This window comes from Sinocyclocheilus rhinocerous, unplaced genomic scaffold, assembly GCF_001515625.1.
Source record: "Sinocyclocheilus rhinocerous isolate Xijiao unplaced genomic scaffold, SAMN03320098_v1.1 scaffold516, whole genome shotgun sequence".
Taxonomy (NCBI): domain Eukaryota; kingdom Metazoa; phylum Chordata; class Actinopteri; order Cypriniformes; family Cyprinidae; genus Sinocyclocheilus; species Sinocyclocheilus rhinocerous.
Genome location: NW_015660501.1, coordinates 236,343 through 263,846, shown reverse-complemented (window position 1 = coordinate 263,846; position 27,504 = coordinate 236,343). Strand labels below are relative to the sequence as shown.

General features: G+C 35.0%; 1 protein-coding gene across 4 annotated transcripts in view; it reads right to left on the bottom strand.

Annotated features, from left to right (window-relative positions):
* Window positions 1-489: 489 nt before the first annotated feature.
* Window positions 490-27,504, bottom strand: part of pdlim5a (PDZ and LIM domain 5a) — a 59,173-nt gene continuing 32,158 nt past the window's right edge. Inside the window, exons 4-15 of one of the 4 annotated variants that reach the window (XM_016534353.1) lie at window positions 21,797-21,833; window positions 21,188-21,564; window positions 15,109-15,129; window positions 14,987-15,004; window positions 14,674-14,852; window positions 13,482-13,521; window positions 7,174-7,265; window positions 6,382-6,556; window positions 2,557-2,737; window positions 1,879-1,999; window positions 869-984; window positions 490-785 (exon numbers count right to left, since the gene is read on the bottom strand). In XM_016534353.1, the coding sequence (XP_016389839.1) occupies window positions 696-785; window positions 869-984; window positions 1,879-1,999; window positions 2,557-2,737; window positions 6,382-6,556; window positions 7,174-7,265; window positions 13,482-13,521; window positions 14,674-14,852; window positions 14,987-15,004; window positions 15,109-15,129; window positions 21,188-21,564; window positions 21,797-21,833 (1,447 nt within the window). In that variant the 3' untranslated portion in view covers window positions 490-695. Of the gene's footprint in view, window positions 786-868; window positions 985-1,878; window positions 2,000-2,556; window positions 2,738-6,381; window positions 6,557-7,173; window positions 7,266-13,481; window positions 13,522-14,673; window positions 14,853-14,986; window positions 15,005-15,108; window positions 15,130-17,355; window positions 17,376-21,187; window positions 21,565-21,796; window positions 21,834-27,504 lie in introns of all 4 variants that reach the window. The other 3 variants (XM_016534355.1, XM_016534356.1, XM_016534354.1) reach the window with 3 other exon arrangements.

Sequence of the window (27,504 nt, the reverse complement as noted above, 5' to 3'; positions counted from 1 at the left end):
GGCTGAAAGAGTTGTCAGAAGCTGTTCAGATTGAATAAAATGTGCAAGAATGACTGTTCGATATGAATTAAAAGTGTAAGAATCATACTTTTGTTGGTCCCAGAGCTTAATTTCTGCAATAATCCAAAATCCTACTGGTTTTTGTCGAGGGAACCAGGATGATGCAGCACTTTCTGTCAGACAAGTTAATGTGCATTTCTTCTGCATTTTGGTCCTTATTTTATTAAATAACACACTATTTCAATGAAGTGAGAAGATTGAAAGGATAGTTCACCCAAAAATTTAAATTCTGTCATCATTTACTCACCCACAAGTTGTTTCAAACCTGTATGAGTTTCTTTCTTCTGTTGAACATAAAAGAAGATATTTTAAGGAATGTGGGTAACCAAACAGCTGCTGGTCCCCATTCACTTCCATAGTATTTTTTGTCCATACACAATTTTCATGTTTGAGAGAACTGTCCCTTTAAGAGAGACAGGAAAGAAAAAGAAAAGATACTTCTTTGATTTAATAAAATAACACTAACACAAGTTTCAAAAGTGCTGTTCACACACAACCATCTTCTAACAGATCGTCCTGAATCAGAAGTGATTTTACTTTGAGTATGTGTCATTTATATCGTTCAAATATGTATTTTAGTTTTTTTGCTTATGCTTCAACAGTCGCATTCATATTTTGCATTTACAAAGGCGCATTTATATTTTGAGACCGTGAGCGTGTTTCTTGCAAAGCGGTTTGTCCTTTTTGGAGAAGAAGGTCTGACCATCCAGACTGACGCTGCACACCTGAAGAGAACACAGCGGACATTCATCACACAACACTCGGTGAACACACAAACACTCACAGATGAGCCTGAACACACACTTACTGCGCACACGAAGCAGGTGTCATGCCAGGTGCCACCCAGGGCCTCCAGAAACTTGTCTCCTGCTTCTATCGGGAAATCACAACCACGGCAGCCAGTCCCAAACAGACTGTAGAAATCTAAACAGACAATTACAAAACTATTAGAAAACATCAACAACTCAGAGACACTTTAATTATCAGTTTTGGCTCTGATGTTTCTTCTAAAATTAATACAATGAATGAGCTATAAAATGAATGTGGATAGTATACACTACCATTCAAAAGATTTTTTTTTTTTAAGAAATTAATATTTTTATTCAATAAGGAAGCACTGAACTGATCAAAAGTTACACTAAAGACATTTATGATGTTACAAAATAATTTTATTTCAAATAAATATTTTCTTTAAAACGTTCTATACATCAAAGAATCCTGAAACATTGCATCACGTTTCCACAAAATTTAGAAGCACAACTGTTTTTTTTTTTTAATCAGGATATCAGAATGATTTCTGAAGGATCATGTGACACTGAAGACTGGAGTAATGATGCTGAAAATTCAGCTTTGCATCACAGGAATAAATTACATTTTACAATATATTCAAATACAACACAGTTATTTTAAATTGTAATAATATTTAACAATATTACTGTATTTTTCATCAAATCATTTTCCAGGAGAAGCATCTGAGAAGCCTCCATTTATAAAAATGCTCTCTGCTTAATCTCATAACTGTAAATAATTTGGATATAAGAAAGATCAAATTTGGGAATCTTTTTCCTTTCCAATGATTATAGTAGTTTTTATCTGTCAGTGTGGTATCTATGTGGGATCTTCTTGATATTTTGCCATCATTTTAGGGATCATATGTCTCCAGAAGAAAAAGTTGAAATCAGCTACACTGTGAGGAGCAGCCAAAAGCCCCCATGAGGAAAATGATCATGAAAATGTATACAGTAAATGCAGAAAGGTTTGTATAGGAGGTAAGTGGTATAAAATAATAGAAGTAGAAAGTAACAGACAAACAAATACCCCTCTCGCAGTACGGCTCTCCATCCTCGAGGTGAAAAGTATTGTTTCTTATCGGTTGCTGGCAGGATGCACACAGGAAACAATACACATGCCAGGTCTGCTTGAGTGCATTGATCACTTCCTGTTAAAACAAAACATCATCATCTTTACATGTACACTTCTAGGCAAAAGTTTGGGGTTGGTCATTTTAAAAAATGTTTCTGAAAGAAGTCTTATATGCTCACCAAAGCTGCATTTATTTGATCAAAAATACAGAAAAAACAGGTTTAAAATTTAAATTTAAAATAGCTGTTTTCTATCTGAACATATGTTAAAATGTAATTTATTCCTGTGATCAAAGCTGAATTTTCAGCATCATTACGCGACTCTTCAGTGTCACATGATCCTTCAGAAATCATTCTAATATGCTGATTTGCTGCTCAAAAAGTGTCTTTATACTGTCACTTTTGATCAATTTAATGCATCCTTGCTGAATGAAAGCATTAAACTCATTCACTAACCCCAAACTTTTGAATGTACATGCAAATAAAATAAAGACCCGGATGTTTAGACCGTCCCAAAAGATATATTAATTTTTCTGTGTGTGAATATATTTGTATAAACGAGCCAAAAGCTCAAGCATTTGACAGGCAGTTAGAAATTGAGTGTATTTCATGTTTGTGAAACACAGTCACGGACCCCCAGGATTTTATACTGGCAGCGCGCGCAGGTCGGAGCAAAGAACTCCTCATAGCAGTGCTGGCAGTAAATGGAGCCCTGTTCCTCCACAAAACCCAGCTCGCTCAGAGACACACTGCAGTGAGCGCACGTGAACTCCTCCGGGTGCCACGATTTCCCCATCGCCATCAGGAACGGCCCCCTGAAACACACATACATGCATGTGAACGATAAAATACACATGAAACAGCAACCAGATTCGTGGTGTTTTTACATTGAATGAATGTTGTGTTGTGACAGTGCCATTTTTGGTCCAATTTTCAGTTTACTCTGGCAAAGACAAGCCCACCTAGACCGTATGAAACCGACAAGCCAAATTAGCCAGAATTTCCATCTGTCCAAAAGTAATAAGGACTGTACAGTGAAACCTTCAATGGGTTGCACTGTTGTATACAGCATCTTGGAGCTGAATTCCAATGAACAAAAATCTCAAGAAAACTGAAAATTATGCATGATAATAAAGGGATAGGTCACCTAAAAATGAATTCATCATGAAGTCATCATTTACTCACCCTCATGTTGTTCCAAACCTGTATGAGACTTTCTTCTGTTGAACACAAAAGAAGATATTTTGAAGAATGTGGGTAACCAAACAGTTGACAGTAGCCATTGACCTCCATAGTATGGGAAAAAATACTATGGAAGTCAATGACTACAATCAACTGGGTCAACGTTTGTGTTCAACAGAACAAAGAAATTCAAACAGGTTTGGAACCATAATTAATGACAGAATTTTCATTTCTGGGTGAACTATCCCTTTAAACGACTGTATGTTTATCCCACACAGCCTTGTTTTAAGTTTCATTGTATTAAAGGGGTCATATGATGCGATTTCAATTTTTCCTTTCTCTTTGGGAGTGTTACAAGCTCTTGGTGCATAAAGAAGATCTGTAAAGTTGCAAAGACTAAAGTCTCAAATCCAAAGAGATATTCTTTATAAAAGTTAAGAGTCAGCCACACCTACCTAAAACGGCTCGTTCTAACACACCCCCACATATCTACATCACAATGTGGGAAGATTTGCATAACACCACCCAAATGTTCACGCAAAGAAAGAAGGCGTAACTTTTATTCTCGCTGTTGCCGCTGCCGCCATGTCGTGAAGGCGCTGTGTGTTTCGTTGTGAAAGCGAAACTTTGTTTGGCCTTCCAAAAGAGGACGATATCCGTTTCGGTCCGTGTATCTTTTGGTCATTTGATTTTTTGTTTAATACTGAAAGTAGAAAAATGAGAAATGGCTCCTTTATCGTTTTTTCATTTTTTGCAAAAAAACGAAAAACAAGAATTCGGCTTAATTTTTCGTTTTTCGTTCAGGGGTAGACAAATGAATAAACAGCTTGAATATTCGATTTCTACACGTGGGCGGGAATTAAACGCCCCTTTCTGCTGATTGGTCAGACAAAAAAAGATCAAACCGTGCTGTCATTAGTTCTTCTGCAGTTCCGCGCGGCAGAATACTAGTCCTCTGCTGCTGCAGTTGTACGGATTCTTAAACAGTTTTATTGCAACTACATTTAATCTTTTTTTTCACCAAACAACCAGACAAATGAATGGCTCGACACAACCCGTTCTGTTGCAGAGCCTATTTGTGCATAAGACATTTTTTGGCCGTTAAATAATGACGCAAATATTAGTAATTTGACAAGCGTAAACGTTAGTAAATCGTGTTGCATGATTCATTTTAATACTCTCCTCCCATACATTTTGCGTTTGAAAGGGAAACTCCTACAAATGCATATTCAATAAGGTAAATTTCTCTTTTCAAATAAAATATTTCATCATTTTTAGTAGAAATGTTTTATGATTGTTTTTATTTTTTCATAAATTCATATTTATAATTGTTTATTTTATTTTTACAATTTAATTAATAATTAGATTCTCATCAATGCACAAAAAAAGTTTGAGGTTCCACCAAAAGTATCACTGCATGTGAAACCAAATCATTGTATACTGTAAATAGCTGCACGTTTTTCTGTTCTGAGCCGGTGGTTAAAACAATATCATCTTACATATCAAACCTGCTTTATCGTTGAAATCTGTCATTGTATTAAAGGTGAAATGTTCTGCACCATCAAAGTGGTAAATTATATTATTGCCCAGCAATATGTTAAAAATTAGATATATAGTACATACTATTTTATCTGGGGACATACAGTACACCTCACTGATCTATATAAATTATATGATTTATAATATATAATTACATAGACAAGTAGAGCAAAAGCGCAAACAAACAGACTGCAATTCCATTTGTTGCCACTAGTTGCGCACAAATGACACACTTTACCTTTAATCACTAATGGCTTCAGCAAAGATCTGAATCTCAGATGTAATTCAGTGTGCATGTGAAACAGAGAGTCTGGTGTAATGTTTACTCTCATGTGGAATAAATACTCAGGGTTTAATTTGCTAAATGAAGGCTCTGTGAGAAGCGACTGATCCTAATTACTGTCTTACACACACACACACACACAGGTAACTAAGTCTACGCTTTCCCATCTCATTTGCCGCCTTGAGTGTGTGATATCTGGTGTGTGTTACACGGGTGTGTGTTTCTCGTTGGATAAGGTGGCCACCATTCGCTCTGTGAAAGTAAGAGGTGAGTTTAGAGTGACTATTGTTATTAAATATCGCTCTTAAACTAATCATCTCATTTTCAAAGTGAAAGAGAGAGACCGAGGGAGGAAAGGACAGGAAAGTCAGGTCTGTCACAAAACTATATGTGAAGAAAAAGAATGAAATTTTTTACATTTATATAAATTACTATAGTTTGTATAAATTATCCATAGTTTGTTAGTTAATTAATTATATTATATAAATAAGAATTATACATGTATTGGAAGAAACCCTGGGGGGGTTATCGCTGCTCTCCCTGCTCTCATCCATGCTAGGCTGCATGGATGCACAGGGAGTTCTTGCCCAGAACAGAACCATACCGCCAATCCAAACTGTATGCTAATTGTCAATCATCTTTGACGATAGTGGTCCTGACAGAAATAGTCCATTTTGTTTATATTAATTATTTTAATATCAATAGTTATTTATATAATAATAATTACAATATCTGTAATATAATAATAATGATAGAGATACTGGAAGCAATATTCCATTTATGGTTATATTAATTAATTAGATGTGCATTTGTGATTAAAAAAGTATATAATTTTTTTTTTTAGTTAAATGACCGATGGTTTCTCTAGATAAGACCCTTATTCCTGGGCTGGGATCGTGTCGAGCTCTTTGAAGCTGCACTGAAACGGCAATTTGGACCTTCAGCCCGTTGAGTACCATTAAAGTCCATTGTATGGAGAAAAATCCTGGAATGTTTTCCTCAAAAAACGTAATTTCTTTGCGACTGAAGACAGAAAGACATGAACATCTTGGATGACATGGGGGTGGAAATTTATCAGGCCATTTTGATTCTGGAAGTGAACTAATCCTTGAATGACTTTGTGATTCTATGAATACTATGTCCTGTAATAGAGCGCTAGAGGGGCAGAGAAAACTAAATGTCAATGTCAGTATTTGTTAAATTAAAATTGGAAAGCTGACAACAACAATGAAGCAACAGTACCAGCTGCTGTTAACCATGTTTTCAGATATCACATTCATTTTGCTTTTTGCATTTTTCATATTGTGCATCTGTTCCAAAAGCTAGTGAGTTGCCCACCTAGACAGGATTGTAGGCAGCAGCATTATGTAGCCTTCTAAGATATCTTATTTTGGACAAATCTAATGTAAATGCAAAAATTGACTATTTCCTAGTATTGAATACTAGTTTGTGTACCTGATAATCAAGTCGCAATGAGCGCACACAGGAGTGCGTGTTCCAGCAGGGATGTGTTCTGCCATCTGGACCAATGAGGCTTCGTCTTTAGGGTGTGGGCGTGGCATGGGACGGTCCAAGGCGGGGCCTAAAGGAGTACTGTTGCTCATGACACCAAAAGTGGGAGTGACGAGACCAAAACTAAAACCATCAAAAACAATTTCATTTTATATATATATATATATACATACATACACACACACACACAGTATATAAGTTAAACTTTTATTTTATTTGTAGTTGCCATTTTCTCGTTTATATATATACAGTAGTTTTACTTGATGTACTAAAAAAAATATTTCAGTTTTAATAGATTTAATTAACTAGATTTAGTTTAGTTTAATAAAATCTACACAGACATATTTAAAAACAAAAAAATAATAAAAATGACAAAAACATGCAGCAATATTTCTAAAAGTTTAACTAAAATGACAATGACGAAATCGAGAAAATATGAGATAATATAAAATAAAAACAAATTCAAAATACTAATAATAACTATAATAGTATCTCAATGATACTAAAATAAATAAATACAATAATATTGGAATGAAATTTTGTACAATTTCTTTACACCAAACTAAAATTTAAAATTAGAATTTGAATGTATTTTTTAAATAGATTAATTGGTTTATAGGTGTGACTGAACTTTAGATTTGTAGTGTATATACAGTTCAATATCATATGCCACAGTGCTGGGGTCAGTATGTGGACCGGAGAGAGACTGGATCTTCAGTCACGAGTTGATATTACCTGCTGTGTTTCTGACAGGCGTTCCCGGGGCTTTGATCATGGTCTTAACGGGACAGACATGAGCGCTGGGCTGAGAATCATCCTGCTCCTCACTGAGAGACCAAACACACAGAGAGAGAGAGAGAGAGAGAGAGAGAGACATAATTATAAGGGAAAGATAAGAAGAGTGCTAGAGAGAGTAGTATGCAGTATGTACACTGTGTGCAGTACAGTACATGAACTCTATGCATGCAAGAGTCACATGATGTACAGTTACAGTACTGTGTGAATCTTATGAAACCTGTAGAAATGTGCCAGATTTTGCCTCAAAATCAAACAAAAGATTATTAGGTGTAATTCAAATTTATGAAATGTCTACTCATTATGACGCATTGTATATGTGACTTTAATTTAAACTACTGTTCAAATTTGTATCTCATTCTTAAAAACTGTGCAGTCCATCAGTTAACATCTTGTGAAACAAAAGCTGCGTGTTTGTAAGAAACAAATCCATCAAGATGTTTTTTAACCGTTGCTTCCAGCTAAAATATGAGAACTCTGTCCATAAAATTGCTTTCTCCCGTGAAAAGAATCAGCTTTTTGTTTCACAAGACATTAATTGATGGCTTGGAGTGGTGTGGATTACTTGTGGATTATTGTGATGTTTTAATCAGCTGTTTGGACTCTCATTCTGACGGCACCCATTCACTGCAGAGGATCCATTGGTGAGCAAGTGATGTAATGATACATTTCTCCAAATCTGTGACGAAGAAACAAACTCATCTACATCTTGGAATGGCATTGAGAGTGAGTAAATTTTCAGAAAATGTTCACTTTTGGGTGAAATATTCCTTTAATCATTGCATACTGCAAACTGTTTCACATCATGTTTAAGTATGCAATATGTAGTATGCAGTATGCTAGTGCTCCACTGTAAACAGCCAAAGCCACACACAGCTCACACGCCAGACACAGCTCATTTCTACTCTACCTACAGTACAGACAGACATTCCATCACAACACTCATTAAATACACAGCAGGTCTGGTTGTGCCGTCCAGCAGCTTAAATTTAGCGAGGCAGGAAGTGAATATTGATGGACAGGAAGACAGAAGTTTGGCTCTGAGCATCTAGAAATCTTGGGTGGCCGTCACAAGCACACACATTCATAGCCACACACACCGTACCACCCCGATTCTCTGCCACACAACTGCGCTCTGTCAATCTCTCCTGTCTCATTACAAGCCCCCGGAGACTGAATGTTATGGAGACGGCAGCCATAGAAACCGAAAGGACCACCGTTCAGTTCTGAATCTAGACGCTGATGAGATATTCCACACTGAAACATCCACACATTCACAAAAACACAAACAGCCACACTCATAAACATCAGAAAAGACGCTTGTACAGTTTTAAGTGATAAAACAACAGATCTAGTGTTGAAAATGAAGTCAGTATTGTGTGTTTGGACACCTGTGTGAACCTGACTTCATACATTCACTACAAATCACCAAAACACCAGCTGATTCAAAGACGCTGAGCAAAAATAATGAAGAAAAGTGAAGCTAGTAAAGAGAAAAGATCCTGCAGCATTTGAGACACACATATGTGGACAAATGATTTGATATTTTGTTATATTATATTATATTATATTTTGTAATATTAAGTATTTTTTGGGACACTATATTACTTAAAAAGACAATTAGCATTATAGGTAGGGCAGGGTTATTATCGTTAACTAAAACTAAAACTTTTTTTAGAAAAAAAAATTTAATTACTTGATTAATTAAAATAAAACAAAAAGCTTAAACATATTTTAAGCTAGTCAAGACATTTCTCATTTTTGTTTAATTTAATTTGAAGTACTAAAATAACTAATAATAAATAAACTAAAGCTAACAAATGAAAATATAATAAATACTATATAGACATTTTTCAAAAAAATTTAATAAAAAAGTAACAAAAATGACAAAAACACACAACAAAATTACTAAAACTTTAACTAAAATGTGAAATTAGAAAATACAAAATATTAATAAAAAACTATTATAGCATATCAACGATACTAAATTAATAATGGCAATTAGAGGGAAAAAAATCAAAACTCAATATTTTAAGTGAACTGATTAAAACTACTGGCAAAGTATATAATAACAATTTATTAATAATATATAATTATATAATGTACATTAATTTATCATTTTTTTATGAATTCATTTTACGGATGCATTTAACGGCATTGCTAAACACTAATTAAAACAAATAATTTTAAAATGTCCATTTATTTTTCAATTTGAAAATAAATTATTATTATTTAATCATTTTCATTTTCAATTCAGATGGTAATGCCATTCATATACAGTACTGTATGTATGTATGTATTTGTTTGTTTGCAACAGGTCCAAAGCACCATGGTAGTAACACAGCACTTTTGGTACTTTTTTGTTAGTAAAACTGATAATCCTCCATATTATACAGTAAAGGAATAAGAGACATCTGTAGACGAATGCTAGCACACTCTTCAGAGGAGTGTGCTAGCATATAGGAAAAATAAAAAGATAACTGATGGTGACAGCAGGATGCAACACACACAAATGAATCGACTTTATTCTGTGCAGATAACAAATTGAGACATGCACAAACACAGAGGCACAACAGAAAACAGACACGATCGTAAGAGCGATCGTTACTGCTCTCAGCCAATCAGATTCGTTACAGAGCAAATAATCCAATCAGAGTGGAGCAGTACAGCAGGCTAATCGAATGAGAGAGGAGCAATCAGCTAATACACAGGAAGTTCTCCATCACGCAAATCCATGAGCAGAGGAAATCTGTCAATGTGAACATGATCATAGTGATCTAAGCCCATATATCATTTTATATATATGTGTGTGTGTGTGTGTGTGTGTGTGTGTGTGTGTGGACATTAGATGGATGGATGGATGGATAGATAGATCAGTGACAGACACTGCATGTATTTAATTTACATAACTGTTTAAGATTTAAATGTTTAGTGTTAGTAATTTGCTTACAAAGGCCATTTTTGAACTGACCATTAACCCTGTAACATTTTGTATGGTTTTTGCATGGTTCTGCAAGTTTTCTGTCAAGTACCCAGTCTTCACAGAGCCATGCGGGACAATTAAAAAATGTGTTAAGGCATCACATTGTGTCACCTCACCAGTTTAACAAGCCTGTGACAACGGCACTGTCTGCAAACTCACATTTTTATCTGCTGAGAAGAATCAGTGGTGCTCTCAAGTGGTGACACATGAAAACTGCAGCAGTTCAATCATCATGAAATCAAAACTGATCCTACATAAATATGACTAATACATATTCCTGGTGTTAATGTCCACATTTCATGATTCTAAAGCCATATCTATGTGGAAAAATACAATAGTTATTAATATCAAATATGTTTTATGCTTTACAATATTACAGAAGTTAAATGTGCAAATTCTGTTTTAGGTTGCCTAGAACTGTGAATTAAAAGAAAAATATTCACAAAGTTGCTCCTCATTTTTATGACCAATTTGGACACTAGGAACACTTCATTATAACAACCTTTACTGGATCCTACTGTATTAATCAAAAGACCCACTAGTTTTAGATTGAGCACATGTGTGGATCTGGTTAACCTGTCCATTATTGCCATTACTTATGTAACTGATTGGTTAAACATCATGACTTTGGCTTAAAATCAGTAACTGAGGGACATACAGAAAGAAACCGATAAAAACACTGACACAAATAAGGAGAAAATACACAGCAGAAATTCTTCAGAAAATACAGGCCACTTTATTCTAATTTTGCTACATAATGAAAGCTAAGTGAGAAAGGAATTATGTCATGAATTAAAATAAATAGTACGTTTTCAAGCATAAAATAAAATTTGAGCAGTTTAAAAGAATATTCTGGGTTTATACAGCATCTGTGGCAGGCTTGTCATAGAAAATAAAAATAAAAATGTATAAATAATCTAATTTTATGAAAATAAATATCACATTTACAGTAATGCACTTACAAATGAAGTCTGTAGAGCACCAAATAATAATTAAAATACACACCGTTTTAATGCATAAACCTGTTAACAATTAAAATCGCATTTAAAACTTGTGTCACGACCATGCAATTAACTAGATACATTTCTACTCAGAAGAATTAATAATTTTTAACAAAAATATGAGCTGCACATTTCCTCACAGAACACCGTGGAAGTGCATTACTGTAAATGCTGCATCACTGTGTTTTGTTTGAAGGATGAGTTGAAATTATTTTCAGTGTTAATCGACAGATGCTGTGTGTAGTTTATCTCGTTTTGAGCCCAGAACGTTCCTTTTAAAAGGAATCAAAAGACCAAACGCTGAAACATCACAGAAACTAAATAAGATCCAAGCCACACGTGTAATACAATACTGTAATGCAACTAATAAACTTCACTAATAAAAATCACTAAATCCACCAGAAGAGTTTGAGATGTGTGGTTTGCTGCCGTTAAGTGCGTGTTGAATCTTCACACACTGCTTTAAATACACGCATACACACTTTATAGAGCTCATGTTGCAGAAACATCCCACACACAGATCCACTCACCCACACACACACGTATTCTCACACACTCACACACACACACACACACACACACACACACGTCTACACCAAGCTGAAGACGTTAAGGCTTTGAGCAGACACTCCAAGGTGCCAGTCTCTGAGTTTATGATATCTGGGTCCAGTCGTAGGATTAATCTTCACTACCAAAGCTGTCCACACACTCTCACACACACACACACACACACACACACACACGTCTACACCAAGCTGAAGACGTTAAGGCTTTGAGCAGACACTCCAAGGTGCCAGTCTCTGAGTTTATGATATCTGGGTCCAGTCGTAGGATTAATCTTCACTACCCTGTTCACAGACAACCAGCAAGATAGAGAGAGAAAAAGAAACAAAGACAGTATGAAGAGCTGTAGAAGTGAATGTCTTTAGCACAGAGATACTGTAGAGCATGCAGACGGAAACGCCACTGCACACGGGTTAAACTCGCTTCTGTAACTCTGTCCTAAACCGAGCTTCAATGTATTACTCAAATAAACATACAGTAAAATACACACAGCACACACTGTATAATAATAATAATAATAATAATAATAATAACAATAATGCCTTTCTTTGGAAAGCGAAGCCAAGAACCCTCACAAACTATGAATTCACCCGTACAAAACAAGACAAGTTATTACACGACAACTTCAACGGCAAACCAACAACAGTGCAAGATTACCAGAATAACTCTCAGATTGGGCCTATGATAAAAAAATAAAGGTAGTTTTTTTCCTTCCTCAAGTATGAGCTCCATATTCAGACTATAGCATATTATATAAGCCATAAACTGCTGATATATGATACTCAACAAAAAAACTTAGTAAACCCTTTTGGGGTAGGGGCGTGTTTGTTTTGGTGATTTCAAATATCAACATTGGCTACCAGAAATCCCTTACTCTGCCTTTAAAGCCTATGTAAAATACATTATATAATGTAATGCATTATATTTTTTCATAAATAACTGTAATCAAAGTTAAAATGCATTAATGTTTTAAGGTTTGTTTGTCATGTGTTTTAATGCATTATACTTTCTAAAGGTGTAACAATGAATAGATAAGTATTATAACTGCTTACAATTATTAACGAGATCATAAAATGCATTATAAGGTGTGTTACAAGGCATAACAAATGCATTAAAACTGCTTTTATAATGCATTATATATAAATGATTTAAGTAAAGTGATACCAAAAACTCATATGCATTTTTTTTATACTTTGTCTAAAGGTTCAATAAACTGCTCCATTAAAAAACTTTTTTTTTAACTTATTTCAAATGTCATGCTTAAGTGATGGTTATAAGTCAATGGCTACCGTCAACTATTTGGTTACCAACATTCTTCAAAATATCTCCTTTTGTGTTCAACAGTAAATTAAACAGGTTTGGAACAACTTGAGGGTGCATAAATGTTGACTATCCCTTTAAGCACTTCCTTTCACTGACCTTTTGTTAAGAAATAAAGAAAAATACAATTTTGTGTCCTAGTGGTGGAAAGCGTCAGTGATCTGCACATGCTGGTTAACTAGAGCCAGAGCTTTAACAGAAACCCCACAAAACAACAGGCCACAGGATGCCAAAATCACACAGGTAAATAACAGCACACAAACACCCTTCAGAGAAACCCTGAACAAATCATCATCACAAAAACAAAAAACAGATTATAAAATACACACACACACACACACACACACACTCCAAAACAGCTGGCAAGCAGAGGAGCTTACTTTGTTTTATTCTTTGCTGATTCAGCCTCCTGTGAGTGATCTGAAAGACATAAACATGATACAGAACACATTTAATACGACACGCTTTCATGTGATAGAGGTGTAATGAAAGCCATGCTCATTCCCTTGTTTCTCCCATCTGTTTCTCTCTCAACTCTCTCTCAGTTTAAAACGCCAATTTCAATCTTAATCTCAAATTCAGTATTGAAGGTTTTCCACACAATGGGTCTCATTCATGAAACATGAGAAGAATGAATGTCTGTGTAAATGGTTTATAAAACCATTGTTATGTAAACGGTTGCCTTGAATTAAATGCAACAATTTATGTAAGAATGATTTTATGACTGATTTACACAGAAATGCATTCTGCTTGTGTTTTATGAATAAGGCCCAGTATTTATAAAATGCATTAAATTATAATTTTTTTTTTATTATTAAAAATTTTATATAAAATTTTAAAATTAATTAAATTTTTTACTTCCACCAGGAGTTGATTTTCAGGAGCATTTAAACTTTGAGGTCATATTTTTTCTAACCATATAAAACATAAAAGTGCTCTTTCATACAATCAGTATTGAAGGTTTTCCACACAATGGGTCTCATTCATGAAACATGAGAAGAATGAATGTCTGTGTAAATGGTTTATAAAACCATTGTTATGTAAACGGTTGCCTTGAATTAAATGCAACAATTTATGTAAGAATGGTTTTATGACTGATTTACACAGAAATGCATTCTGCTTGTGTTTTATGAATAAGGCCCAGTATTTATAAAATGCATTAAATTATAATTTTTTTTTTATTATTAAAAATTTTATATAAAATTTTAAAATTAATTAAATTTTTTACTTCCACCAGGAGTTGATTTTCAGGAGCATTTAAACTTTGAGGTCATATTTTTTCTAACCATATAAAACATAAAAGTGCTCTTTCATACAATTGAATTTAATCAAAAATTAACAAATTCTCAGTATGCGTATTCATCTAAAATAATTACATTAATTAAGTGAACCTAGAATAGCATTTTTTTTAAAGAAATAAATCAGATGAATATATATATATATATCACCAAATAAATAAGAGAATTAATAATTTTTCCCTAATCAAAACATATAAAACAATAAATTCATATTTAAAAAGCAATAATAAAATTAAATGAAATTAAAAAATAATCAAATAAAATAAAAACTCACCTAATTCAGATTCAGTGCCAGTGATTTGGGCCAGGATACGGAAGGAGCGGGATTGTGAAGTTCCTGTCCGCGGGCACCAGTCCTCTGTGTCCTCCATGATGCGTTTCCTGCTGGCATCACCGTGAGTCGGGACGTGGTAAAAGTCAATATCGGTCTCTGTGATAGGTTTACGAGGAAATCTACACACACACACAAAGAGAGATACTGTCTGCCTCTTCTACATGTAATCATACTGCATATCAAATGCACAATTTAAGCAACTCAGCATTTGAGAAACAAGGTCACTGCTGGCTGCTGGTTATTCCTTCTTTACCTGTTCATTGCAGGTTTTCTGAAGGAGGCATAAAAAAGGAATAAGAAAGATAAAACATTTCAATCATTCATTCTCTTTTAGAAGGGTTTTACTGATGGCAAACACATTACAGATGTACTCACGTAGAAACAGCTGGAGGACCACTATGAAGAAAAAAAAAAAAAAAAACTGTCATTACATAACGGAAAGGCTTTTGGAGGCACTGAATTCAAATATTCCCTGACAAAAATGTACCATTGTCAACATAGTTAGATATAACAGTTATTGTTAACACTGTGACATCTTAATAAGCCTTAACCTTCACAATCTTTCTGTCATTTTTAATATTATAGCAGTGTTTGCGCAGTTTTACTATAGTGGAACTAGTTACTATGGTATTGTGACAGTTTGATTACCATGGCCAAACTTTGCAAGGTAACTCAATTTCAAAAAGCACTAGAAGCTTCTTTTAAGGTTCTGGGACCAAATTCAGGAAAATCTCCTTATGAAAAAAGTAAAGACATTCCAAGAAGACAGATTCCAAGAAGTTCACTATTTAACAATAACTGTGGAACACACACTATTTATTCACTCATACACTTATTTATCTAACACACATACTCAGTCTACACCTCAAATTTGCACATAATATACAGTACCTGTACATACAAAAACTGTCTATTGTAATATACCTGCACATACAACTGTCAATTTATATATTTTTATTCCTTATTTACTTGTTCTATTTTTTATTATCTGTGTTTTTGTTCTGTCACTGTCATTCTGTTACACTGTGGAAGCTTCTGTCACGAAAACAAATTCCTCGTATGTGTAAACATACCTGGCAATAAAGCTCCTTCTGATTCTGATTCTGACTGTTGCGTAGCCTATGGCAACGAAGACTCCAGGGTTGCCAGGTTTTCACTAGAAAACCCGCCCAACATTCGGGGGGGGGGGTAAAATATAAGTTTTTTTGGCGGGGTATTATTGGAGTCGCTTCAACCCGCGACAACAGTGTTAAAGTAGCCCAATTCAGCGGAAAAACCGTGGACTTGGCAACACTGGAAGACTCGCTAATGAAATCGACTTGAGAAACGCCTCAAATGCCGTCTTTTTGCGCTGCCCGACTCAGTATTTCGGGTAAACAGATAATATTAAACAGAAACATACGCTTTTGAGTTTTAAAATACTCCCAAGGAAATGAAACTAATTTGTCGTTAAGGAAATGCCCATTAGAAACGCATGAGACCTAGCATAAACATAGTCACCACACTAAGACTTAAGTGTCTTAAGAACTAGTATGACTAACTAGCAGTTAACCAAGTGGGTATCAGTCTTACTTTTCAGATTCAAATTAGACCAATCTAAGTTATGTAATTGACTTTAAAAAGTTATGAAAAAAATAGATGTCTAACTTTTAAGACTAGTCTAAGCAGTTTATGCAAAAGGCCACAGAAGATGGCGCTGCCGCACATGGAATAAAACACTAACGTTAGCCACACACGGCTTGAGAAGAAACTCATCTGGATGTCTGAAATCATCAATCCAATCTCTCAAAAAACTTTTTCACGTCTGGAACATACTGATCGTACCGAAGCCCGTATGTACTGACACGTACAACATTCATAAGCTGTAATAAATCAGCGCTGTCTGGCTGAGTGCGGATGAACCGTGTGACGAAAGAGTGTTGGCAGGGCTTGTTTGCTCACTCGGTGTGTTTGATAAACTGCAGTTAAAACCCGCTGACTAACTGACCACTGCGACACAACACCTCACAGATGGAACATAACATGCATATCGTCAAATTCACGTCAACACACTCATGCAATACCAACAGAATAAACAATGAACCACAAACCCAGCTTTGCTTTGCTTTACTTGAGTGGGCTCTACTTTAAAAGTCATTACTGTTACATAAACAGCGGTACTACACTAATAAAATATTTCTATTTTATTTTATTTTTATTTTTACATGCACCATAGTAGAAAAGCATGTTTGGAAAACGCATGTAAATCCTAGCAGGCTCCGTGAACATGGATCCTTCAGTACATTATTCATATTAAAATACCATGATATCACCATCTGATACCATAACTGTACTATGATACCAATCAAAGTCCTTTTGAAGGGGGGAAATTACAAGTACCATGGGTTTTGAGTGGTATTCTTGAAAGTAGCTTGAGTACAATGTAAATTACATTACATTAAAGTTTAATACTTAGTGCTTCTTCACAGTGTTTTATTCATAAAGAAAAGCAAAGCACTCTCAAAGATGAGGTTAGATGAGGGAATTCTGGAAAACAATGCTTTCACTACAAATCACAGTGATAATTACAGCACACACACACAGAGAGAGAGAGAATGAAAGGAGCATCAATATGGTACTGACTTTGTGGCAGGAGTCAGCTGCTGAAAAGCACATAGAGGAGGAAAAACAACCATTAAACACACACAATCATCTCATCACTGACTGAATTCAAACAACAATGATTCCTGAAGCCCTCTGAGACAGACCAACAGCTGAAAACAAACACACACAATAAAGAATGGCTATTTCAATCACTTTATGTTAAACATAGCACCGTCCCTTAGTTACTGTTCCTAATGCTGTCAAGCTTTCCTACCACTTCTTACCTCAGAAAGTGAGGAATTATTAAACAACAGCTCATTTAACTGTGCATCTACATCTAGTAATTATACAGTGACCAGAACCATTTTCAGTACAAGATATAATATTTAGGTAAATGTTAATATTATATTTAAATATAAAATATTAATATTTAGTTCGGCCAGTCCCAAAAATCTACAGCTCTGTCAATGGATTGTGTACATTTTCTGTTTTCAAATGTATTCTTTGAGTTTGTATTAAATATTGTGTAAAACAAAGCAATTGTGCACATTACATAGTTATTTGCTATCACTAAATTGCATTACCTATATATACTTAATATATGGTGTCCTTAAGATATTGATATCGGCATCAGCATCAGCCATTAAAAGAACAGTTCACCCAAAAACTAAAATTTACTCACACTCAGATTTGGATAAATTTACCATTATGTCACTTGCTCACCAATGGATCCTCTGCAGTGAATGGGTGCCGTCAGAATGAGAGTCCAAACAGCTGATAAAAACATCACAATAATCCACAAGTAATCCACACGACTCCAGTCCATCAGTTAATGTCAATTAATTAACGGATCAAGCACCATTTACAAGCCAACACAGCCCAAAACACTTTTAAACACATTTGTGAGTGTATATTGTTTTTGTAACAATAAGTCAATCGCAAGACGTGTGTGTGTATGTATATGTATGTATGTATGTGTGTGTGTATGTATATATATGTGTATGTGTATGTATGTATGTATGTATGTATATATATGTATATGTATATATGTATATATACATATACATATATACACCTTGCTACGTGTACTGCGTTAGGCTAACCGAGACTTGTCATTTGCACTTACTGTATATATTGTTGCTCTTTTGTTAGTTTTGACTGCTTTTATTGTCCTCATTTGTAAGTCGCTTTGGATAAAAGCGTCTGCTAAATGACTAAATAAATAAATAAAAATAAATATTGATGTGAGAGGATGAAAGGGAATGGACTTTTTTCACTGGAGGAAGTGTTATTATGGATTATGGACTCGTATTTTGGCCAATTTAAAGTTAAAACGCCTTGATGAATTTGTTTCTTACAAACGTGCAGCTTTTCACTTCACAAGACATTAACTGATGGACTGGAGTGGTGTGGATTATTGTGATGTTTTTATCAGCTGTTTGGACTCTCATTCTGACGGCACCCATTCACTGCAGAGGATCCACTGGTGAGCAAGTCATGTAATGCTACATTTCTCTCTCTGTTCCAATGAAGAAACAAGGGTGAACTATTCCTTTAAAAACACCATATCAGTCGACAAAGAGAAAAACAAACTTAATCCAGAAGAATTCTTTCCATTCAAACAAAATACATTATCCAGAACCAGGCACACACAGGGCTGCATTAAGGAGGAATATGTTTTCTCAACAATTGCCTATAAAAATCATAGAAACAGGGTTGGCACTGATTTGACTCTATAATGTACAGCTGTATGAGGATAATGAGGAGGATTTATCAGAGTTTATGGGAGAGGGAGGATAAAAACCATTAGATGAGTGCGTAGTATGACGAGAAGCATTTGGTTTTCATCAGTTTTCTCTCCCACATCTCTAATATTTTCCTCCTTTTTTCAGACAGCGTTCAGGCATCTAACAGATATTATGTTCAGAATGAAATTCTAGCATACTGTGCAGTACATACTGCATTTTTTGGCACTCGTAGCAGGTCATCCATGCACACTATGTACACATACTACAAAAATAGCAGTATGACTAGTATAGTGCTATTCCAAACACTTAACAAGAAGCAGAATGGGTTTATTGGGTGATTAAACTCTAATCTGCGCTGGTATCAGGCTGATATTATACTATTAACGTTATTAAGCACACAGAAACAAACAAAATGCATCACAACAAACACACTGATCTGATGAGATGTGTGTGAGTCGCAGAATGTGCATGTGCATCAGCACGTGTAATTAGACACGTAGTTCTTCTGTGTAATAATGTCAATCAGCACATTAAAATATGAAACCCAGAAAGGGAGGTTCACGCACACACAGAATACATCTGAGCTTCTCCTGGGACATTATCCAAGGGAGAGCCCTCATACACACACACCAAAACACACAACAGATAGCATTACACAGAGCTAAATATACACGCAAACATCAGAGCCACTGACATACGAACAGAATCACTCAAATACATCACTGCGCGAAAAGAGATACAGAGAGATGCTGCCAATGTCTTCAGTGTATGAAAGAAAATTCTGGAATATCAGTGACCCAAAGATCAAAAAAAAAAAAAAGGATTAAAAGCATATAGTATATAAAAAGTATAAAAATAACTGTAAATGTATTAAATTAAACTACAAAGGAAAACATTTTAATATGAGAGATGTACATCTTATTTTAGTTGGGTTTAAATGTTGGCATGACTTCTGATAACTCAATATGACATTGTGCCAAGTATTCAAAACTCACCTGTTGTGTACTTATGGTTTAATCCAACCAGCTGAAGTGCATGTTTGGACTAAACCATGTTACAAAAAAGGTGAGGAGGGACATCATGGAAACCAACTAAATACAGTTTCATATTCTAATGTAATGTTTTGGTCTCGGTAACCGAGTCTGCTGTTGGCAATGTGGAGACGTTCAACAGGAGGCCACAGAGTTCAAAGGTGGGTTTTGGAAGTAAAAATATAATTCAAAATCTATGATTCTTAGCGATAACATCCAAACATTTTAAGATATAACAACATTGAGCTCTGAGGTCGTTAAAAAATAATATATGCGTTCAAAATCATAAACTGTAAGCCATAATTTATTTCAACTTCATGAAATAAGTCTAATGTTGTGTAATATGGTAATTATTTTGTGATTATTTTGTCATATATTGCTATTTGAACTGCAATATGATATTTGAAAATATCTCATATTGCTATTATATCCAGACACAAACCCCTGAATTAGAGCATAAGACGATTGTGGTAATTTTGAAATGTAAAGAAAATACATAAAAACCCCTGCTGAAAAAAACAGCTTAAACCAGTCAGATATGGGATTAGCTGTTGTTTGAGCTTGTTCTGAGCAGTGATAAATTAGTATAATTAAGATAATATTATAGTTTTTATTAATAGTTTGAATTAGTGTTTATTTGTATCTTTTCTGTTTTAATTTTAAACTATTTTAATTTAAAGTTTTAGTAATTTTGTTGTGTTTTTTATCATTCTCATTATGTCTATATCGTTTTTATTCATTTTTATTTCAGTTTTAACTTTAATTATGCTAGCACATGAAGTTAAACTAAATGAAATGAGAAATATGTCCTTGCCAACCAGTGGAAATAAAATAAGTTTTTTGTATTTTATTGCAGTTTCTGTGGTTTTCATTATAGTTAAGTGTAATAACTCTGATATTCAGCTGCTTAAGAAACACAGCCTTGTCCCTTTGTCTTTATATACAGGTAGCAATTTTCTAATACATTTTTCCTTTGAATTAAATGCTGCAATGTTGTGCGTCATCTCAGAGCTGGTAGGTTTGGTTGAGCTCTCTTGGGCTTTGTGTTTATGGGGTGGGTGTGGAGCATTGAAGTGTCAATCAAACTCTTACCCATTCAGCTGAGAGCTTTCACCCTGGCTTTCCAGCAGGCCCCGCCTCTGGCCCATGGCAACCTCGCAGGCATTCTCATTGGAGTAGAGATTGATGGGCGTGTTATACACTGAAGGGCGGGGCACCGCTGGTAGATGATTGGGTGAGCCATCAGTCGGAGTGGGCGGAGCCTGTGGATTAGGGTTTTGAGCTGAGGAGGCAGGTGCAAAAGCAGATGCGGCAGAGGGAATGGAGGCTATGTGTGGTGACCCCGCCCCTCCAAACGGACGGGCGCTCCTATTGGAGGATGACGAGATGTGGGTGGAGTTTGTGATGTCAGAGGAAGATGGAATGGAGGTTGTCATGGGAACGGGTTTGATGATTTCCACAGAATCATCCTAAACATGGAAAGAAGCACATGCAGGACTCAAACAAAACGACAACAGCAACTGTATGACAGTGACTTCTAGCGATTCAAGACAGATAACTGAACGCAGCAGTCACACTCGTGCATACATATAGAGCTGTGTTTCTGTCTCAGAGGGGAATAATGACATATACACACACAATCCATTCACAATACTCCAGTTGTGCACTCTGGCTGGCTGTATGTGTGTGTAAATCTCATACCTTTGGTGCCACATCTGGTTTTGGAAGACTGGAAGCTCTGTTGGAACACAAACAATGGACAAAAACATTAATGATTCTGCTGTAACCACATCTAGAGCCGGCAGTGGCAATACACAGGGAACGTCTAACTGTGGTTTGCAGTAAAATCATAGGCCTGTATTCATAATGACACGGAACAACCGCATGCAAGTTTGTGGAGCAGTTCTGAATTGTTTCGCCTGCAGGAGAGAACAGAATTAGGTTTGTATCCTATAGAAACCAGGTCAGGTTTGGTTTTAAACTAGTAAATTGGTGGTCAAAAATTTTGAATAATTATGTTTTTGTTTTTTAATGTAAGTCTCTTATACTCACCAAGGCTGCACTTATTTGATCAAAAATACAGTAAAACAGTAATAATGTGAAGTAGTATTAAAATGTAGGATAAGTATTTTCTATTTATATATATATATATATTCAAATGTAATTTATTCTTGTGATACAAAGCTGCATTTTCAGCATCATTACTCCAGTCTTCAGTGTCACATGATCCTTCAGAAATCATTCTAATATGCTGCTTGCTGCTCAATTATTAACAATGGTACTTATTATTATCAATTTTGAAAGGATTCTTAGATGAATAAAATATTCAAAAGAACAGCATTTATTTGAAATAGGAATCTTTTGTAACATTATAAATGCCTTTACTGTCACTTTTGAATGGTTTAAAACATATTATTTTTTTTAAATACAAAAATATGAAGCAGCACAGCTGTTTTCAACATTGACAATAATAAGAATGTTTCTTGAGCAGCAAATCAGCAAATTAGAGTGATTTCTGAAGATCATGTGACACTGAAGACTGGAGTAATGATGCTGAAAATTCAGCTTTGATCACAGGAATAAATACCATTTTAAAGTATATTTAAATAGAAAACAGTTATTTGAAACTGCAATAATATTTCACAATATTACAGTTTTTACTATATTTTTTTTATCAAATAAATGCAGCCTTGGTGAGCAGAAGAGACTTCTTTTAAAAACATTTAACAAATCGTAATTATTCCAAACGTCTGACCGGTAGTGTATGACATGGTGTGTTATTAAACTTAAACTATGCTTTGACAGCAAGCGATACTGTTGGTGTGTGTGTGTGTGTGTGTGTGTGTGTGTGTGTGGCTGGCAGAGTGCTTGAGTATCATGTACATTTTGTATTGAGTTACCATCTCTGAGGATCTGAACTCAAGACCTTCAACAACAATCTCACACAGTAGTTTTGTTTTTATTTATGAATCATTTTGACCTTTAAGGATGTTCCCAAATGGAGGTTTTATCTGATTAAGCTTCAAGGTGCAATTTTGTCCCTAAAATACAGCCACACACATCTTGAAGAGTGTAGATGAGAGTGTTATATAACAGGAGATGTAAGCATTTGCTCCTATATGTGCAGCCTCTGCAGCTTTGTTTCTATGTAAACACACACACACACACACACACGCGTGACCATGAGTTACCATCTCTGAGGATCTGAACTCAAGACCTTCAACAACAATCTCACACAGTAGTTTTGTTTTTATTTATGAATCATTTTGACCTTTAAGGATGTTCCCAAATGGAGGTTTTATCTGATTAAGCTTCTAGGTGCAATTTTGTCCCTAAAATACAGCCACACACATCTTGAAGAGTGTAGATGAGAGTGTTATATAACAGGAGATGTAAGCATTTGCTCCTATATGTGCAGCCTCTGCAGCTTTGTTTCTATGTAAACACACACACACACACACACACGTGACCATCATGAGTTCATAAGAAGGTGGCGTATCCCTCCGCGGAGGTCTTTAGAGTGAGATCCAGCGGGTCGGGACAGGTTTAGCACTGCTGATCTGGTCATGAGCGCTCACACTGCTGCAGTTATGAGCCAATAATCTGTTCTCAGTACACTCAATATAGAACCACAGGACTCAGAAAACCAGCAGAACAATGCCAGAGAGAGAAACTAGTCTGATTTAATTCATTTAACTTAACTGAATAACTGAATCCTTTTTATGAAATGCATTGATTTCCCAGTGGTTTTCAATCAGATTCGACATCCAGTCTTTAAATATCCTTCCAGCAAAAATCTAAATAATCATAAATTAGACTATTTTAAGGAGCCAATATTTTGTATGGAATCAAATGATAAGTCAAATGAAACCCAGATATTAAAATAGCCATTTTTAGATCAGCAAATCAATATTACACAATGTCATGTTGTTAACTGTGTAAAGATATGGTTAAAAAAATGTCACAGACCAGGTACATCACAAACTGGCTTTGATGTATTATCGTTAAAAATTGTAAGTTTTTTTTTTTTTTAAAGAAACTAATACTTTCATTTAGCAAGGGCGCATTAAACTATCAAAAGATAGTAAGATCGTTAGTTTGATAGTAAGATCAAAAGACATTTGTAATGTTGCAAACGATTTCTATTTCAAATAAATGCTTTTCATATGAACTTTCTATTCATCAAAGAATCCTGAAACAAACGTATCATGATATCCACAAAAATATTAAGCAAGGCAACTGTTTTCAACATTACAATAATAAGAAATGTCTCAAATCAGCATATTAGAATGATTTCTGAAAGGTCATGAAGGATAATTTGATTAAAAAAAAATGCAGGCTTGTGAGCAGAACAGACTTCTTTTAAAAATACAAAAAATGTAATTACTCAGAACTTTTGACCAGTGGTGTAACTAGCAGAAGTTATTTATATAAGTAACGATTAATATTTAACACAGCATATTTACAGATAATTTGTGGATAATTACATCAATCTACGAGAGAAATGCAGAGAAATGACGCCAAAAGACAATAAAAATTAACCGCATCAGCATCATTCTAATTCTTAGAACATTCGGTCATACTATTATAATCACAAAGAAAGAGAGAGAAAATACACACACACACACACACACACACACACACACACATAATGACAAAAATACCCACACATGCAATAACCCTGCAATGAGAATAAGTCTTAAATTACATGTGGAATTGTTTATTAAGTTAATAGTATTTAATTGATAAACAAAGAAGCTCATTCTTACATTCTTAAACTCCTTAGACCATTTTACAACACTCAAATGAACAGCTCTCTCTCTGTGTGTGTGTGTGTGTGTGTGTGTGTGCGCGCGTTTTTGTGACAAATGAGGACATAAATTTGTATAATGACAAAGGTATGACATAGGTATTACAAGGAGAAGGTGACTTTTCAGGACATTACCCCATGTCCCCACTTTTCAAAACGCTTATAAATCACACAGAATGGAGTGTATTGAAAATCTGAAATAGCACAAAGTTTCCTGTAAGGGGTAGGTTTAGGGGTAGGGTTGGTGTAGGGCAATAGAATATACGGTCTGTACAGTATAAAAACCATTACGCCTATGGAGAGTCCCCACTTTTCACAAAAACAAACCTGTGTGTGTGTGTGTGTGTGTGTGTGTTCGGCCAGAAACATACGCTGTCCCAGCAAACAGGGAACATTCTCAGAACTTTGGCTAATGTTCTGACAAGGTTTTCTCAAAGTTACAAACAAATGTTCTTCCAGTGACATTAATAGAATGTTCATTCAGAGTTGTCTTGGCTGCATCCAAAATCACAGAGGTGAAAAAGAGCATGTGAAAAAAGCAGTGTGAAAAAGAGCATACTTCTTTAACGGTTGCTAAGTAATTACTTATGCAAAAGAAGTACCTACTAAGAGAGCATATGATTTTGACAGCCCTGGTTTTTAATATTGTTTTCAAAACGCTAATGGAACATTTTTTTCTAAAGTCCTTTTTTTTAAATGTTACTACTTGTTTTAGATCATTCAGAGAACATTCAAAAGTACCATTCCAATAATGTTTGTAATATGATGGAATGGAATGTTCCCTTAACATTCGCATAACCAAGAAAAAAATTTTTTTCAAAGCTAAATCTGGACATTTTGAACATTCACAGAACATTCTGAAATAACCTGGGAACGTTAGCAAAATATTCGTAGAACATATTTTTGTTACCTGGGACAAAACTGCAAGCCAGCGTTATGTTAGTATAATTGAAATACTTTTATAGCTTTTTTTAATTGTTTATTTTATTTTAGTGAAAGTTTATTTTATTATAATGATTTTTAATGGTTTTAATTTTAGTTAACTAGGTGCCATATTTGTGTGAAGCATTTTCTAAAAATATGTCCCGAAAAGTTAATTTTGTCTATATTCACTATGTGGTTGCTAGAGTCTTCTGGATGGTTGCTTGGTGGTTTCTTACTGGTCCACCACAAAGTTTCTGTGATATTCTGGTCTGTAGATCCAGGCACAAGTTCCTCCTTTAGTGTAAGAGTGTTTGTTCACACAAATGCAGTTGCCTTAGTGTTGTGCTTTTAGTAACTAGGGCTCAAAAATGGCTTAAAGTTCACTCTTAAAAATTAAGGCTCCAATTATTATAACCAGAAATGGTTTTCTAAAGAACTAGGAAAGTAGCTGAATAGTTCTAGTAACGGCTATCTATATGGTTCTTTAAAGAACCCAGAAACCAGTAGACTGATCTGAAAAACTATAATGAAACATAAAAAATTTTCTTCAAAATATCATACATACAAAGTGTTTTGGAAGCCTGTCTGAAATTGCAATTCCATTTAGTGACACTAGGGGAACAGAAATGACTCACATCAGCTTTAAAGCAACATTTCATCCGAAAATAAATATCCTGCCATCAAGTACACTTTTTCTATATAATTGTGACCCTAGACCACAAAACCAGTCTTAAGTCGCTGGGGTATATTTGTAGCAATAGCCAAAAATACATTGTATGGGTCAAAATTATAGATTTTTCTTTTATGCCAAAAATCATTAGGATATTAAGTAAAGATCATGTTCCATGAAGGTATTTTGTAAATTTCCTACTGTAAATATATCAAAACTTAATTGATTAATAATATGCATTGCTAAGAACTTCATTTGGACAACTTTAAAGGCGATTTTCTCAATATTTTGATTTTTTTGCACCCTCAGATTCCAGATTTTCAAATAGTTGTATCTCAATTTCAAACAATTGACCCTTATGACTGGTTTTGTGGTCCAAGGTCACATTTGGTCATTTTGGACCTACTTACATGGAAAAGAGCAATTTGGGCATTATATCTCCTTATAAACCTATTCTTTTCTTTCCACAGATGAAAGTCATATTGGTTTGGAACGACATGAGGGTGTGCAAATAATGACAGAACTATTCCTTTGAGACGCTATATGTAGAAATCAGAAATTACTATATCCGTAATTAATCAAGTGAGCAAAAGGACATGAAGGAGGGTCTTTTCAAAACCATGAAATATTACAATTTCTGTTGATCAGAGTAATTTCATTATGCTTTGAACTCTCTTCCAAATGGTGATTTTTATCCTGCTGTATCTCGCTAATGGAAAATGGGATTTTATCCAGCTGTGATGTCCTGTGAACAACATTCAGGGATGTGCTGAGGTGCAGGACAGTGTGTGTTGTGCTGGTGAAACGTCTCTAGGTTACGTATGTAACCATGGTTCCCCGAGGGAACGAGACGCTGCGTCGAGATCGCTTTGGGAACGCCCCTGTGTGACCGCGTTCTGAAGCACGTGTCAAATCAGCCCAATGGAGTAGCAAGACGTCACGAGCGGGGTGACGTAAGCACCAGAAAGTATAAAAGCGCATCCGGCAGAGCGCAAACCAGCTTCG